Source organism: Anopheles coustani, chromosome 3, assembly GCF_943734705.1.
Source record: "Anopheles coustani chromosome 3, idAnoCousDA_361_x.2, whole genome shotgun sequence".
Taxonomy (NCBI): Eukaryota; Metazoa; Arthropoda; class Insecta; order Diptera; family Culicidae; genus Anopheles; species Anopheles coustani.
The window spans coordinates 82514544-82528703 of record NC_071288.1 but is presented as its reverse complement, the minus strand read 5'-3'; the positions used below and the strand labels follow the sequence as shown (position 1 = coordinate 82528703).

At 45.8% G+C, this 14160-nt stretch overlaps 2 protein-coding genes across 2 annotated transcripts; one reads left to right on the top strand and one right to left on the bottom strand.

Annotated features, from left to right (window-relative positions):
- Positions 1-8804: 8804 nt before the first annotated feature.
- LOC131260050 (ADP-ribosylation factor-like protein 1) lies at positions 8805-10733 on the top strand. Its single transcript, XM_058261702.1, has 4 exons — positions 8805-9059; positions 9159-9375; positions 9441-9552; positions 9629-10733. The coding sequence occupies exons 1-4, from the start codon at positions 9056-9058 to the stop codon at positions 9836-9838; spliced, it is 543 nt and encodes a 180-aa protein (XP_058117685.1). The 5' UTR covers positions 8805-9055; the 3' UTR covers positions 9839-10733.
- On the bottom strand, positions 10441-14116 carry LOC131260049 (DNA polymerase delta catalytic subunit). Its single transcript, XM_058261701.1, has 2 exons — positions 13985-14116; positions 10441-13904 (listed from the first exon to the last, which is right to left on the bottom strand). The coding sequence occupies exons 1-2, from the start codon at positions 14053-14055 to the stop codon at positions 10697-10699; spliced, it is 3279 nt and encodes a 1092-aa protein (XP_058117684.1). The 5' UTR covers positions 14056-14116; the 3' UTR covers positions 10441-10696.
- Positions 14117-14160: the final 44 nt, after the last annotated feature.

The window sequence follows — 14160 nt, the reverse complement described above, 5'->3', positions numbered from 1 at the left end:
AAGGGAAATGAACAGACTTAAGCTTAGTAGCATCGATGCTGGCCTTTTTATCAAACGACAGAACCTTGCGCTCTTTGAGAAATGTATACTTTGTTCTGCCGACGATTTCAATAAAATTATCCTTTTCGAAAATTAACTGCTCTGGTCTTGATGATACGTTTGTTGCATATAGAACCATTTGATTGCTGGTGCATTTGATAGTTTCCCTTTTCAACACATTCTCATCCATTTGCTTCGTCACAAAATCCAGTAACGAGGGATCAACTAATTTCATTTTCTCTTGATCTACAATCACATAACTCACCGTTTCATGTAAGCCTCCCTCGTTGACGAGTATCTACCAAAATTGCTCCCTACCGGGTAAGGCAATCGCACGTTTGAGATCTTTTTCAAACTTTACTTCATCGACATTTGTTGCGTACTCGGATAAGAATTTTTCCAACGACTTTGAAGATATTCCATAAGCCTGGCCTACTGTGGTAAGGTTCTTCTGAGGTTTTTTTTCCTTTACTACCGTAGCTTGAACAAGAATCCCAGCTTTAAGAAGTTCCTCCATAAGATACTCTGCGGCATGAATATCCGTATCATCATTTTTAAATGATTCCGGAGTGATAAAGTGTCCTACCCACACAACACATATGCATGTAAATCGAATATCAACTTGAAATAATCGTACTTCTATGCAATATGATTGAATCGTAAATGATGCTAAAATAATGCCTATACGTACAAAAGTGGAGGCGCTAACCGTACATTTTTAAAAATGTATATGATTAGTCGTATATTTTCTAAGTCGGCATCATATACGACTTACGATATACATCAGCCGTACATTGCTCGTTCATCTATACGTATGCATAAAGAAAATCGTATTACATTCTTAATCGGCATCATATGGAACAAAGAATATACATTGCTCGTACATTGTCTATGCTTACTGCGATTCCGATTCGAAAAATACTAATATGTGATTCAATTTCTTCAACTTAATACGACTTCGTGTTGTGTGGGTAGGATATCATCAATGGATCGGACGTACTTGGAGTAAAGATTCGCTACGTGGTCTTTCTGTTCCTCGTATCCTTTGACTCGTGAACTACGTTCTCCAACGTACAGTATCAAGTTAGTAATGGTAGCGGCTGCACTTGTGGCTAGTTTACTATGGGTATCAAACAGTTTTCCAACTGCCCGTAGTTCTTGCTGGAATTCTTCAATCAAAGACATGTTGTTCTTGTCAAATCGGTTTTCCCAATTGATTTTTTTGCCCATAACAAATGCCCTAAAGTAGTGCGCTGCCTCGGAATGAAAAGGTTCATTCAGAATTACGCGATCATAGAGCTTAATGCAGGTATCATAAAGATCCACGTATGACCCTGATTGTTGCTGTGAAAAATATTTGGCTAGTTTCACCATTTGTGCTGGCATTCCGTCAACCCAAGGAAGCAACGCCACGGTTTCGATGTGTCCTGCTTTATTTTTTGGAATCCCATCACACAGCCGTTTGAAACTGGAGCTTAGTTGATCATAGCTTTTCGCTTTATCACCATCTTTCCCAGTGGGTTTACTATCGCTATGCTCATCCAACCAAAATGCCCATCTATCCAAAAAGCTTGTTAGCAAAATTACCTGCAGCCCGCTAGGAATTCGGTCATCGTTGAATTTCTTTTTCAGTTGTTCATACTGATCCTTAAACTCATTGAAACAATTTTCTTCGGGAATTATTCGGTTCTCGTAGTACGATTTTATTTCTGATACCCGTAATGCCTCTTCAATGTCACGTTCTTTTTTCATATCCCAGATGATCATCTCGGTAAGATGTTCCTTCTTTTCTTCCCCCTTCGAATACACCACGATTAACTGCCCGGAGCCCTTATCGCCGCTGCGTGCAGCTCTTCCAAACGCTTGCTCCTCAATGCGCTTGTTGCCCGGCAGATATGTTAAGCAAACGTGTAGTCCTCCAGCATTCCTCAACTCATCTGTTATTTGTATATCAGTACCACGACCCGCCAAGTTCGTTGCTACGATCACTTGTCCTTGGTCTAGCATTTTGTTACCCGTTGCCACTGCAAACTCTTCGTAATCGCGCTCATAGCAATGGACGTTCATGATTCCCTGTCCTGTTATAGCTCTATATAGGATTTGAACGTCTTTGACGGTTTCGCAAATAATAAGAACAGATCGCTTTTCCACTTTAGTTATTAATTTTGCCTGATTACATACGCACCTAGTCCATTCTTCTTTATCGCAACAGATGATTGGCGGCGTTTCGTGGAATTGTTTTGTGTACGAGGTAGGAATTGTCACGAAATCAACTTTGTGTATTTCGCGAAGTAAATCCAGCTCCGTCTGTGATCCCAACGTGCCCGTTAAGCCATACAGATGGCGATAAAGCTTAAAATAAGAAACGTTTGGGTAAAATCCCAAATGAAGCCCCCCCGGCGCCGCATCGTCATCATTTTTTCCACGTTTGCGCCTGAAAGTATGCAATAGGTGGCACATCAATTCAGTTTGAATATTTGAACCGTTGATGTTCCGTTAGAAGCTGTAATGATTTGAACTAATCGGATAAACTGAGCAAGATGGACATCATAAACCAATGAGTCGGAGTGAAAAAATTGTTGACATATGTATGTTGGCATGAATGTACTGTTCATAGAAGCGTCAAATGACAGGAGAAATGTCAAACCGCGATGGTGACAAGGGTGCACCTCTATATGTATGAACTTTGACCATCTGAATAAAAGCACGGCGAACGCTCGGCTCAGTGTCAGTCGTTTGTGTATCAGCCATAAAGGATAACACGCTGGTGTATTTCGTTCAAAGTTCAACAGGTTATGGGCCCAGGTGAAATGGCGGATACGCAACGGTTTATGGTGCCTAAGTTGACCAATCAAAACTACCAAACATGGAAGTTTAAAATGCAAATGCTCCTCGAGCGTGATGAGCTTTGGTGCACAATTGGCGAAGCAAAGCCGGAACCAGAGACACCGGTATGGAAGCAGAAAGATTCGAGAGCACGTGCAACGATTGGGCTGTGTGTCGACGATAGCCAAGTTGGGCTAGTGCGTGACGCAACGTCTGCAAAAGACGCGTGGGATGCCATAAAAGGGTACCATGAAGCGGGATCAGAAGTGTACCTGCTAAAGCGGCTGACGCGCTTAGAATTAGCAGAAGGCGGGGACATAGAGAATCATTTACAAACGTTCTCTAACTTGGTCCAACAAATCGCAGATTTAGGAGAGCCAATACCCAGAAAATGGCAAATTGCGATGTTGCTATGTTCGTTACCGGAATCATTCGATCCGTTAACTACCGCATTGGAACAGATTTCCACCAATAATTTAACCCTAGAGTTGGTGAAGAGCAAACTTCTAGCCGAAGGAGAAAAACGACGTGAACGTTCGGGAATAAGTTCGGCAGAAGGCAAAGTGTTTCAAGTGACGACGAAGAACAAAGTGAATAGGAACAAACCAAGTGTAGTGTGCTTTCATTGTGGCAAAGCCGGCCACATGAAAAGAAACTGTCGTTTGCTTAACAGAACAATGCAGGAAGCAAAACACAATTCCGCGAAAGTGACGGTGAGTGACGAAGGACCGGTGGCATGGACTGCAAGCAAAGGCCTACCAGGAAACTGGTATATAGACAGTGGTGCGTCGCGGCATATGACGAATGATCCAACGTTCTTTGAAATTAAAGTGAATTGTGCGGAAAGTAGTGTCACACTGGCCGATGGAAGCAAGGCAAAAATTGAAGGTGTTGGATCAGGAACCCTAGTATGCGTGACAAAAGATGGCGAACAATTGGCCATAAAAGTTAGCGATGTACTTTATGTGCCCACACTGGAAGGTGGCTTAATATCGGTGAGCTGCCTAGTGAAGAAGGGCATGCGAGTAATTTTCGAAGAAAATCGTTGTCTTATCGAACAAGGAAGGCGAGTTATAGCTGTGGCAACAAAACTCGGAAGTCTTTATCACCTGTGTATCATCGGCGAAAATGCGTTGGTGAGTAGAACATCACCAAATCATTGTCTACATTTATGGCATAGACGGCTTGGTCATCGAGACCCACAAGTAATAAAGACATTATTCGGCGATAAGGCGAAGTTGGAAGAACTGAACATGACAAATGTCTGCACGAGTTGTATAGAAGGGAAGATGGCCCGATCCCCATTCAGAAGAACAAACAAAAGAAGTGAAAACAAGTTGGACATTGTTCACACGGACGTGTGTGGTCCGTTTCCTCACACACCGAGTGGTCACCGTTACTTCATCACATTTATAGATGATCATTCGAGAATGGCGTTCGTTTACCTTATGCGGCAGAAGTCAGATGCTAGTGAAATTATTCAGAATTTCGTGGCCTTCTGCAAGACACAATTCGGGAAAACACCCAAGGCCATACGATCAGACAATGGTGGTGAGTACACCGGAAAGGTGCTGCAAAAGTTCTTCAAAGAGCAAGGTATAATGAGTCAACTAACAGTGCCATACTCGCCTCAGCAAAATGGCGTCGCTGAGAGGAAAAACAGATCACTTCAAGAAATGGCATTGTGTATGTTACAAGATGCACGTTTAGAAAGCAAATATTGGGGAGAAGCAGTACTTACTGCAGCATATACCCAGAATCGACTACCATCGAAAATAATCGGAATGTCACCTTTTGAAAAATGGTTCGGTAGAAAGCCATCCTACAACCATTTCAAAGTGTTTGGATGCGAAGCATGGGTTCAAATACCTAAAGAAAAGCGTGGAAAAATGGAACCCAAGGCAAAGCAACTAAGATTCGTCGGATATTCCATCCAAGAAAAGGCATACAGGCTTGTAGATACTAGCACGGACCGCATTGTGATTAGTCGTGACGTCGTATTCAACGAAGCATCGTGCGAGCAAGGTGATAGTGTTCCTGTTGATGAAATTATACTCGACGTTGATCCTGATCGATACAAACATGATGATGTCGATGAAGAAAGCAACCCGATCAACGTGCAGGAGGAGAATTTTGATACAGCGGAAGAAAACGAGCATTACTCATCGGGCTCAGAAGACCTAGACCAGCCGGTTGCCGATCCATTAACACAGCGATCGACAAGAGGTAAACCACCAGCTAAATTTACCGACTATTTTTTAGGTTTGGTAAGAACAAGTGTGGATGAGCCAGCGTCGTACAACGAAGCCATAACATCCGTGGAAAAGGACAGGTGGATGGAGGCTATCGAAGATGAGTTCCGATCCCTAGAAGCCAACAACACGTGGGAGCTAACGTATCCACCCGAGAACAGCAACATTATCGGATGTAAATGGGTTTTTAAGAAAAAGTTGGACGCGAATGGAAATGTTGATCGATATAAGGCAAGACTTGTAGCGCAAGGTTTCGGGCAAAGGAAAGGATTTGATTACGAAGAAGTTACTGCACCTGTAGCAAATCAGTGCACATTAAGACTCTTGTTGACAATAGCAGGGCACAAGAAGTTTTACGTTAAACATCTAGACGTCAAGACTGCGTATTTGTACGGTGTGTTAGATGAAACCATTTATATGCGACAACCACAGGGATACTCAAAGAAAGGCAAGGAAGGTTTAGTGTGTCGCCTGAACAAGAGCATGTATGGACTAAAACAGGCCGCAAGGGTCTGGTACCAAACAATATTGGGAATACTTGAACAGAACGGATTCAAACAATGTAAAGCGGACACATGTCTCTTCAAGATGGAACGTAAGCATGATATACTATATTTGTTAATATATGTAGACGACATGATCATTGCAGGAAGTAGTGAAGAATTAATCGAGAGCGTGGTTAAAATTATCAGTAAAACACTACAAGTCTCATCCTTAGGAGACATAAATTGGTTTCTGGGGATGCGAGTGATAAAAAATAAGGACGGATTTTATAGCTTGATACAAGATAGTTTCATACGAACAGTTGCAAAACGTTTCGGTTTGGATCAAGCAAAGGTTTCCAAGTACCCTATGGATCCAGATCATTTCAATAATAGGCTGAAGAGTGAGGGTATGAAAAACAATGATGATTACCAAAGGCTTGTAGGAAGTCTACTTTATTTAGCAACACACACACGCCCGGATATAGCAGTAGCTACAAACATATTAAGCAGATATGTAAGCAACCCTACAGAATCCGATTGGTTGGAAGCGAAAAGAGTAGTGCGTTATTTACTATTTACAATCGACAATGCGTTGAAATTAGGAAGCCAGAATGAAAAACTTGTGCTTGTAGGATATAGCGACGCTGACTGGGCTGGAGATACCAGTGACAGGAAATCTTGTAGCGGATACCTATACCGCTTAGGAGGAGGCACAGTCAGTTGGTCGAGTAGAAAACAGACTTGCGTTTCGATGTCTACAATGGAAGCCGAATACGTAGCTCTATCTGAGGCAGGACAGCAAGCGGTTTGGTTGCGTAGGCTATTGGAGGAAATGGATGTAAAACAAAGAGAAGCAACCATTATTAACGAAGATAATCGTGCGTGCATTGAATTTACTTTGTCAGGTCATGAAAAGAGAAAGTCAAAGCACATAGATATGAAATATCATTATACTAGAGATCTTTGTAACACGAAAGTTATCGAATTAAAGTATTGTGCTTCTGAAGCAATGCTAGCCGACATATTAACCAAACCACTAGGGGCACAAAAGATTAAAGAACTCTCGATAGGACTCGGTATTAGCAAGTTAGTAACGGAATGAACATTAGATTCATGAGGAGGAGTGTTGACATATGTATGTTGGCATGAATGTACTGTTCATAGAAGCGTCAAATGACAGGAGAAATGTCAAACCGCGATGGTGACAAGGGTGCACCTCTATATGTATGAACTTTGACCATCTGAATAAAAGCACGGCGAACGCTCGGCTCAGTGTCAGTCGTTTGTGTATCAGCCATAAAGGATAACACGCTGGTGTATTTCGTTCAAAGTTCAACAAAAATGAGTATGAAACGGCGGCGCGCCCGCAGCGAGCGTAGCGAGCGGACTGCGCTAGGTCTACCGAAAAAGGGAGTTTGTTATAAATTTGTGAAATAAGGGGGGCCCGTGGGCCCCCCTCATACCGCACCCCTAGATTGATGGCGTAGCCGAATTTTCATACACTCATGCAAGTTATGCATGAGGGAGTTTATGTTGTACATCCTTTCCAGTATAATAATCATCTTTAATTTAACGAGATTTCAATTCGAACGGTTCACACAACGACATTTGTTTCACCAATTGCATACCTTTAAGGTACATCTGCTCACAAATGGTGTAGCCACGACAGCGATTTCGGCTGGGGGGGCTTCATTTGGGATTTTACCGATGCAACGCTTCATCCCATTGTGAGTTTGCCAATCCGTGCTGCAGCTGATTAATTTTCGACACAAGAAACGAATACGAGTACATATCCAGTGTACACAATATGTACACGGTTTCGATTCTATGAATGACAGACTTGGGGAGTAAGGTACTGGCGCAGTACATGCTTGCTCTGCAAGTTTGCTATCAAATAATGGGATGTTGCATAAAATTCCCGGAGGTATGCAATTCTGCGCTGGAACATTGCAAAGAGAGGTGTGGGTTCTGTGGAACCCTACAAATGTCATGTTTCAACAAATCATCACTCAAACGATGAAAAATAAAAGTCATTGGACCAACGTGTCCCGAGTTTGACAGTTCAGTGGCTTTGAAAAGGCACCACCAAGTGACCAGTGTGATGAGGCCATACTTTTCTATCCAATTTAACCTAACCTAAAACATTACAATTCCCGTTGGCACATAATAATACCCTTATGAGACGAGGGCTTTTTCTGACATCTTTGCCCAGTATTTTTCTGCTAAAATTGGCTTTTGACATGAAAATACTATCCGCTCGTGTAATAACGCAAAGTTCCACAACATGTGTTTTGCAGTTAATTGATCATTTTCATGTTTGAATTTAGCGTATTGTTAAACCTAGAGTAACGAACAAAATCTGTTGCAAACAACAGAGCAAAAAGTAAACAAATAGCCACTTTGACATAAAAATACTACCCGGTTGATAGAAATTGACATTGTTGCTGGTACTATGTAGTTCCAGCAAGAGTCCCAGCAATCTGCCATGGAAAAACTTGCTGGTACTACATGACAGCTGCAAAAACTTTGATTTTTTGTCAACCGGGTTGTCAACCGGGTAACCGAAAGAAAATCGGAATATTGCTGTCAATGGCCATCTGACACTATCTTCCAAAATCGACGGACAGAAATATTCCTTTTCTAATAAGGGTTCTTCTTTTTCTTGGTGTAACGACCTCTTGGTCATACCTGCCCGTTAAGGGCTTACGAGACTTGTTTCCCTGTTGTACGTGGATAGTCAGTCCTCTCGTACAGGGTAGGGTTTGGTCTCGGTTGGGATTCGAACCCACGCCGTCGAGGTGGTGAGCCCCGGCGCTCATGGGCCGATTTTCTAACCGGCGCTACCGCTCGGCTGTCGCGGACCCCCGTCTAATAATGGTATAAAGGGCGAATAATCGTGGTCATAAATACCGTCACCGCAGGTCTACACAGCGCTGCAACTTTCCTGCGACCGGGGTTTCTGCGATCACTGAAGTGTCAAAGTAATCAAAAAATAGCCTAGGTCGGCCATTTCGTATGTCAAAAGTGTCGCAGAAACTCCCGATCGCAGGATTGTCGCAGCGCCGTGTGAACCTGCGGTCATGTATAAGCCTCGTGTACTATTCGAAAATGGTTGTTCGAAATGTTCGATTTTTGTTGCATGGGCGGTTGTGAAAAGTCACGACGACACGTCAAACACGAACAAGATGTCAAATGTTGGACTGCAAAAAATTGTCTGACTCGTCCGACTGTAAAACCGTATTGTTGGTGCTGTGAAGTGATTCCCTTGGGGAAGGGCATTTTACGGGATTTCGATTGAAACTTTATCATTACCGGCGCCAGTTAGCTGTGTCCGAGTGGAGATAACCCGTTTGCCACACTCTAGCCAGCCACAATCCATTCCCGTTCCCGCATATACGGTCATTGTTGACACCGTTCGTGACTGCACAAAAACACAGAAAGTTTCAAGAAAACATGGGTAGGTAGAGAAGGGTGGAGGCGCTAGCCGATTTCTTCTCGGTGATAATATTTCTCCATATCGATTGAAAAAAATATCTGCTCCCTTTATGCTTTACAGGTGGACTGTTCAGTTACTTTCGTGGCCTACTAGGTAGTCGGGAGATGCGAATACTTATCCTCGGTCTAGATGGCGCCGGTAAGACGACAATACTGTATCGATTGCAGGTGGGAGAGGTGGTTACCACGATACCAACGATAGGCTTCAACGTGGAACAGGTGACATACAAAAATCTTAAATTCCAAGTGTGGGACTTGGGTGGCCAGACCAGCATACGGTAGGTGTTTGTTAGCGGGTTCTCGATCTTACAGCACCTATAAATTCTTTTAATTCTTCTTACAGACCATATTGGCGTTGCTATTACAGCAATACAGATGCTATCATATACGTAGTAGATTCTGCAGACAAGGATAGGATAGGCATATCGAAAGATGAACTGCTTTACATGCTAAGGGTAAGGAAAAAATTCACCTACACAAAGAGCGTAGACGTAATGCGCGAGAACACGTTTCATATCGTTCCTTCCGTAGGAAGACGAGCTGGCCGGAGCTATACTGGTCGTGCTGGCCAACAAGCAGGACATGGAGGGATGCATGAGTGTGGCGGAGGTGCATCAGGCGCTCGGGCTGGAGGCGCTTAAAAACCGAACGTTCCAAATATTTAAAACATCCGCCACCAAAGGAGAGGGCCTCGATCAGGCCATGGACTGGCTCTCGAATGCGTTACAGGCGCGAAAGTAGCTGCTGCCCGCAGTCATACGCCGCAGTTCGCCCTGTCCGCTCTTCCCTCTGCAGTTCCATTCATCGTTCCCCATGACGGGGTTCATCTACTTTAGCGACGACGACGACGACTACGACGACAAAGTCCCAACCGCGAAGCCCAGCCGTTTTTCGATCTTCTCGAGAGTGTTGCTGGTACTGCCGTAGGACCGCGGGACCTTTAAAACTTAGCATGGAGTACTTTACTCGATACGTTTACAATGCGAAAATGCGTGTCACTCAAATTTATCATTATCGCTGCTTTAGCTGTCCGATGTGACGCCAATGCAACATAATAACACGGTGTATAACGGGAAAATTTGGTTTCCGCTCTCATCCGCTTTAACATGCCAACCATTTTGACCTTTTTTCCTCCAATTTCCCAAATAATTTAAATGGGTGGAAGTGCTGACGAAAGAAAGGACAAACAAGCAAATACCCTAGTTTAATTAGTTTTCCTTCGCACGCCGCCCTTATCCCTTTGTTCGGTCACAGTTTCGTTCGTTTTCTCCTCCCGCTTATAGGGGTTAGATGGGAGTGCGTTGGAGCAATGCAAGCGTCATGAAAACCACACACATTTGTGTTGGATTGAAAAACATTAATTTTATATTGAAAAAAAAAAGAATATTATGTACCATTAAAAACTATTATACAAACGAATTAAGTTCAACTGTAATTATGGTGGATTTGTGTTATATGTTACTGCCTATGTAATTCTGGTTAAAGATTCTTCAATTCGACCTAGACTGATGTTGCTCGTTAACGAGCTATTCTCTCAGCTGTTGTTAGAAAAAAAAAAAGTAAGCTACAGATATCTGATCTGTTACTGCCACCAAACGTTTACCACGTTGGCACCCCGAAGCGTGACACTCGTTTCTCCTGCGTTTCCAGCTCCATCTTGATCTTGGTGCGCATGTAAAAAATGGGACAATCACGACTGGTGCAGATGACCTCCTCGTGCAGCGATCCCTGACACCTTTGGCACTCCGTCCAGAGCCGACAGAATCGATCCTCGAGCGAACGCTGGGCACTCAGCTCAGCCTGGTAGAGCGTGGCTTCGTTTGGGCCACAGTGCTGACAGAGCGCCCGGCCCTCCTGTCCGACTGGGAGCAGCGCTTTGCATCCGAGACACGCGTCCCTCTTTTTGGTGAACGCGGCCAGCGCGCCAACCTTCGATGTGACAACGGCACGGGTGCGTGTGTGATCACCTCGCAGCAGGATCGATTCCGCCTTATCACCCAAGATCGGCTCGAAGATACGCAGCAGCGGCTTGGACAGTTGGTTGTCCAGGTAGTAGTTGGCATCGATCGGGATGCAGTTCTCCAGTACGTAGATCGGATCTTCCGCCTTCATGTAGGCGGGTGTGTTTTTCGCCGCCGCTATCAGCACGTACGGAACGCGATCGCCCAGCTTCGGTGCGTTACCCGGGTCACGCTTTTTCATCTTGTTCGCCAGCTCGACGTGCGCCTGTTTGGCCGCATAGTCACTCTTGGCCAGCTCCTTCGTGATTACCAGCTGCGAAATATCGATCCGATTGCACAGCAGATCGGCGATCGTTTGCTTCGCGTACTCGATCGCACCATCCGGATTGCGCTCGATTAGCAGCTTCTGTAGGCAGTTGTTCATTAGGTTCGCCACCAGCGGAGAATTGTCACGCCGCACCGTCTCGATACCCTTGCAGTCCATCTTGTCGTACTTGTCGGGGCGCGTAAAGTAAAGCCCAGCGTAGCGCTTCTTGTTGATCAGCAGGTACGGATAGTAAACCTTCTCGAACTCGAGCTTGATCGGTTTGACGAACTTCGCACTCACGTAATCGGCAGCCTCCTTCCCGAGCTCCATGCTTCGCTCGAGCGTTTTCACTCCAAAGTTTACCATCACCGAATCGGTATCGCCGTATATGACGACCGCATCGTTCTCGTATCCATTCTCCACCGTGTACCGCTGCTCGACCTCCTGTTTCGTGTACTCGATCATCGTCCGCCCGTACGCCGTAACGGAGCCGGAAATCTCCAGGCAGGGCAACTTTCCCACCTGCGCTCCGGTAAACCCGTACACCGAGTTGGCGGAAATCTTCAGCGCCAGCTGTCGGCCGTCGAGGACGGAGCGCTTAAATGGGTCTGTTTCGACCTTGAGATCGGCCTTGGCACGCTTACGGGCGGCCAGCAGAGACTCGAGAATTTCCGGCAGTATACCCTTCCGAACCGATGCCTTCACGAACACGTTGTTCGCGGGCGTATGGGTGAGCTGATCGGGGTCAAGCCCTAGCCGGTCCTTCATGTTCGGCTGGACAAGGGTCGTGTAGCAAAGATTGTGTGCCATCATGATACTTGGGTACAGCGAGGCGAAATCGAGCGTCGAGATCGGATTTGCGTAGTAGCCACGCTTCGGTTCGATAACGGTGGCACCTTCGTACTGCTCGTCCGTGCCAGAACTCTGGTAGGACGGGATGAGGTAACCGGCTACGCGTGATTTACGCAACAGTTGACTCATGACTTTTATCTGCTGGCCACGTGTTAGCAGACAAGCGAGCGGGACACCAGTCACACGGGCCATTTCCATGTAGTTCACAATGCACATCAGCTTGTTCAGTAGACGCAATGGAAGGTACGCATCCTTTAGGCAGTACATCGCTAATCGGCGCCTCGTCTGATCGCTTTCATTCTGCAAATCCGTGATGATACTATGGTGTACGTCTTCTTTTTGCTCCTGCAGGAAGTGATAACTGACCGCGTTGAGCGTATACGAACGAAGCTTGTAGTCTCGGAGCAGCACGAACAGCAAATCGAACGGCACACGACCCGCAAAGTTGACGAACTTGTTCTCACGTCGGCCCATCTGCTTCGATTGGATCACCGTGTCCTTAATGACCGAACGTATGTTTGTGATACGCCCGAGGTACTCAAAATTCTTCACCTTCAGATGGCTCGCCCGGTTCAGTAGATACGGCACGTCAAAGTTGTTAATGTTGTACCCGGTGAGAATATCCGGATCGAGCTCGCGTACAAACACGGCCCACTTGTCCAGGAGCTCCTGTTCTGTGTCGTAACTGAGCACCTGTGCGCCAACGATTGGAGCACACGCTTTAAGTGTGAAAACATTCCGAAGGAACGGTTCCGGTTCACCCTGTCGGATCACCATGTTGGCAATTTGAATGACCGGATCGTGCTGAGGCTCGGGGAAAATTCCCTTCCGACCGGCGCACTCAATATCGAAGCTGAGTATACGGAACGGTGCCACCTTGGCCCATTCTCCCTCCGGGTCGTGTGCGATGAATGCGTTGAACGCAACATCGACCTCGATCTGGCAACGCGTTTCTGGTGCAGGCGATTTTCCCCGGTGCCGGTAGCGCCAGCTACCCGCCGGCAGCTCGATCCAGCTACAACCGACCACTCCGGTGTCGACCATAAAGCGAATGTCGAAATCGATATTGCTTTCGTACACCCGACAGTCCTGAAAATCCATCGATGGCATCATCTGTTCCTTCTCCAACAACCGCTTGACTGGGGCCAACAGTTTCGGCAGTGAAACCGTTACGCGGATGAACTGGAAACGATCCTCCCCGTTGTAGCCCATGATCGACTGGCGCTCGACCAGTTCCACATCGAGCACCGCTTCCTGTACATTCGATTTGTTCGAGCGCATATCGTGCAGAACGGCTTTGTCTAGTGCGGTGCGAAATTCCGCCAGATGAGACTTGTTAAAGCCGTTCGGTGCCGCCACGTATAGATACGGTAGGAACCCGTGTACGTGTGCGCAAACCGAATTTCCCTCCATCGTAACGCCAAACATGCGCATAATCGGTACGGGGCCAATCTGTGCCCCTGGCATTCCCGCCATCGGCTGGCCGATGTAATTGTCGATGTCGATCTGCTGGAACACTAGCGGATCCTTGCTCGGATCGAGTGGTTCTGGTGCGGGTCGGCTCCATTTGGCGCAGCTGTTTTCACTTTCTGGCCCCAAACCGATGCGTGCCGTATCAGCATCGTCGTCGAAATTGGCCAGTTCTGCCTCGAAGTAACTTTCGAACTCTTCTTCATCGTCCGCATCGCTGAACAAACGATGAAAGCAAAAGGTTGTGAACTGAAATGCGGATGCTTGTATTACATGTTTCCACCGCGAGAAACTTACCGGAACTTTTTCGGTGCACCGGATGATGTGGCTTCATTCGGTTTAGCGAACGGTTTACGTTTTGCGTTCATTTAAAAATCCAGCAATTTACGATGAAATCTTGAGGCGAAGAACGCCAACTAAATTACCGACTACAAAATGCGCGCTAAAAAACCAACAAACGAAACGTCATAAAT

What these genes read in the sequence shown, in the direction of transcription:
- LOC131260050 (XM_058261702.1), top strand. An exon ending in GGTGGCCAGACCAGCATACG is followed by an intron (nt 9,376 to 9,440) that starts GTAGGTGTTTGT and finishes TTCTTCTTACAG; the next exon opens with ACCATATTGGCGTTGCTATT. An exon ending in AACTGCTTTACATGCTAAGG is followed by an intron (nt 9,553 to 9,628) that starts GTAAGGAAAAAA and finishes TTCCTTCCGTAG; the next exon opens with GAAGACGAGCTGGCCGGAGC.
- LOC131260049 (XM_058261701.1), bottom strand. Translation starts at nt 14,055, where the DNA reads ATGAACGCAAAACGTAAACCGTTCGCTAAACCGAATGAAGCCACATCA. An exon ending in GGTGCACCGAAAAAGTTCCG is followed by an intron (nt 13,905 to 13,984) that starts GTAAGTTTCTCG and finishes TCGTTTGTTCAG; the next exon opens with CGATGCGGACGATGAAGAAG.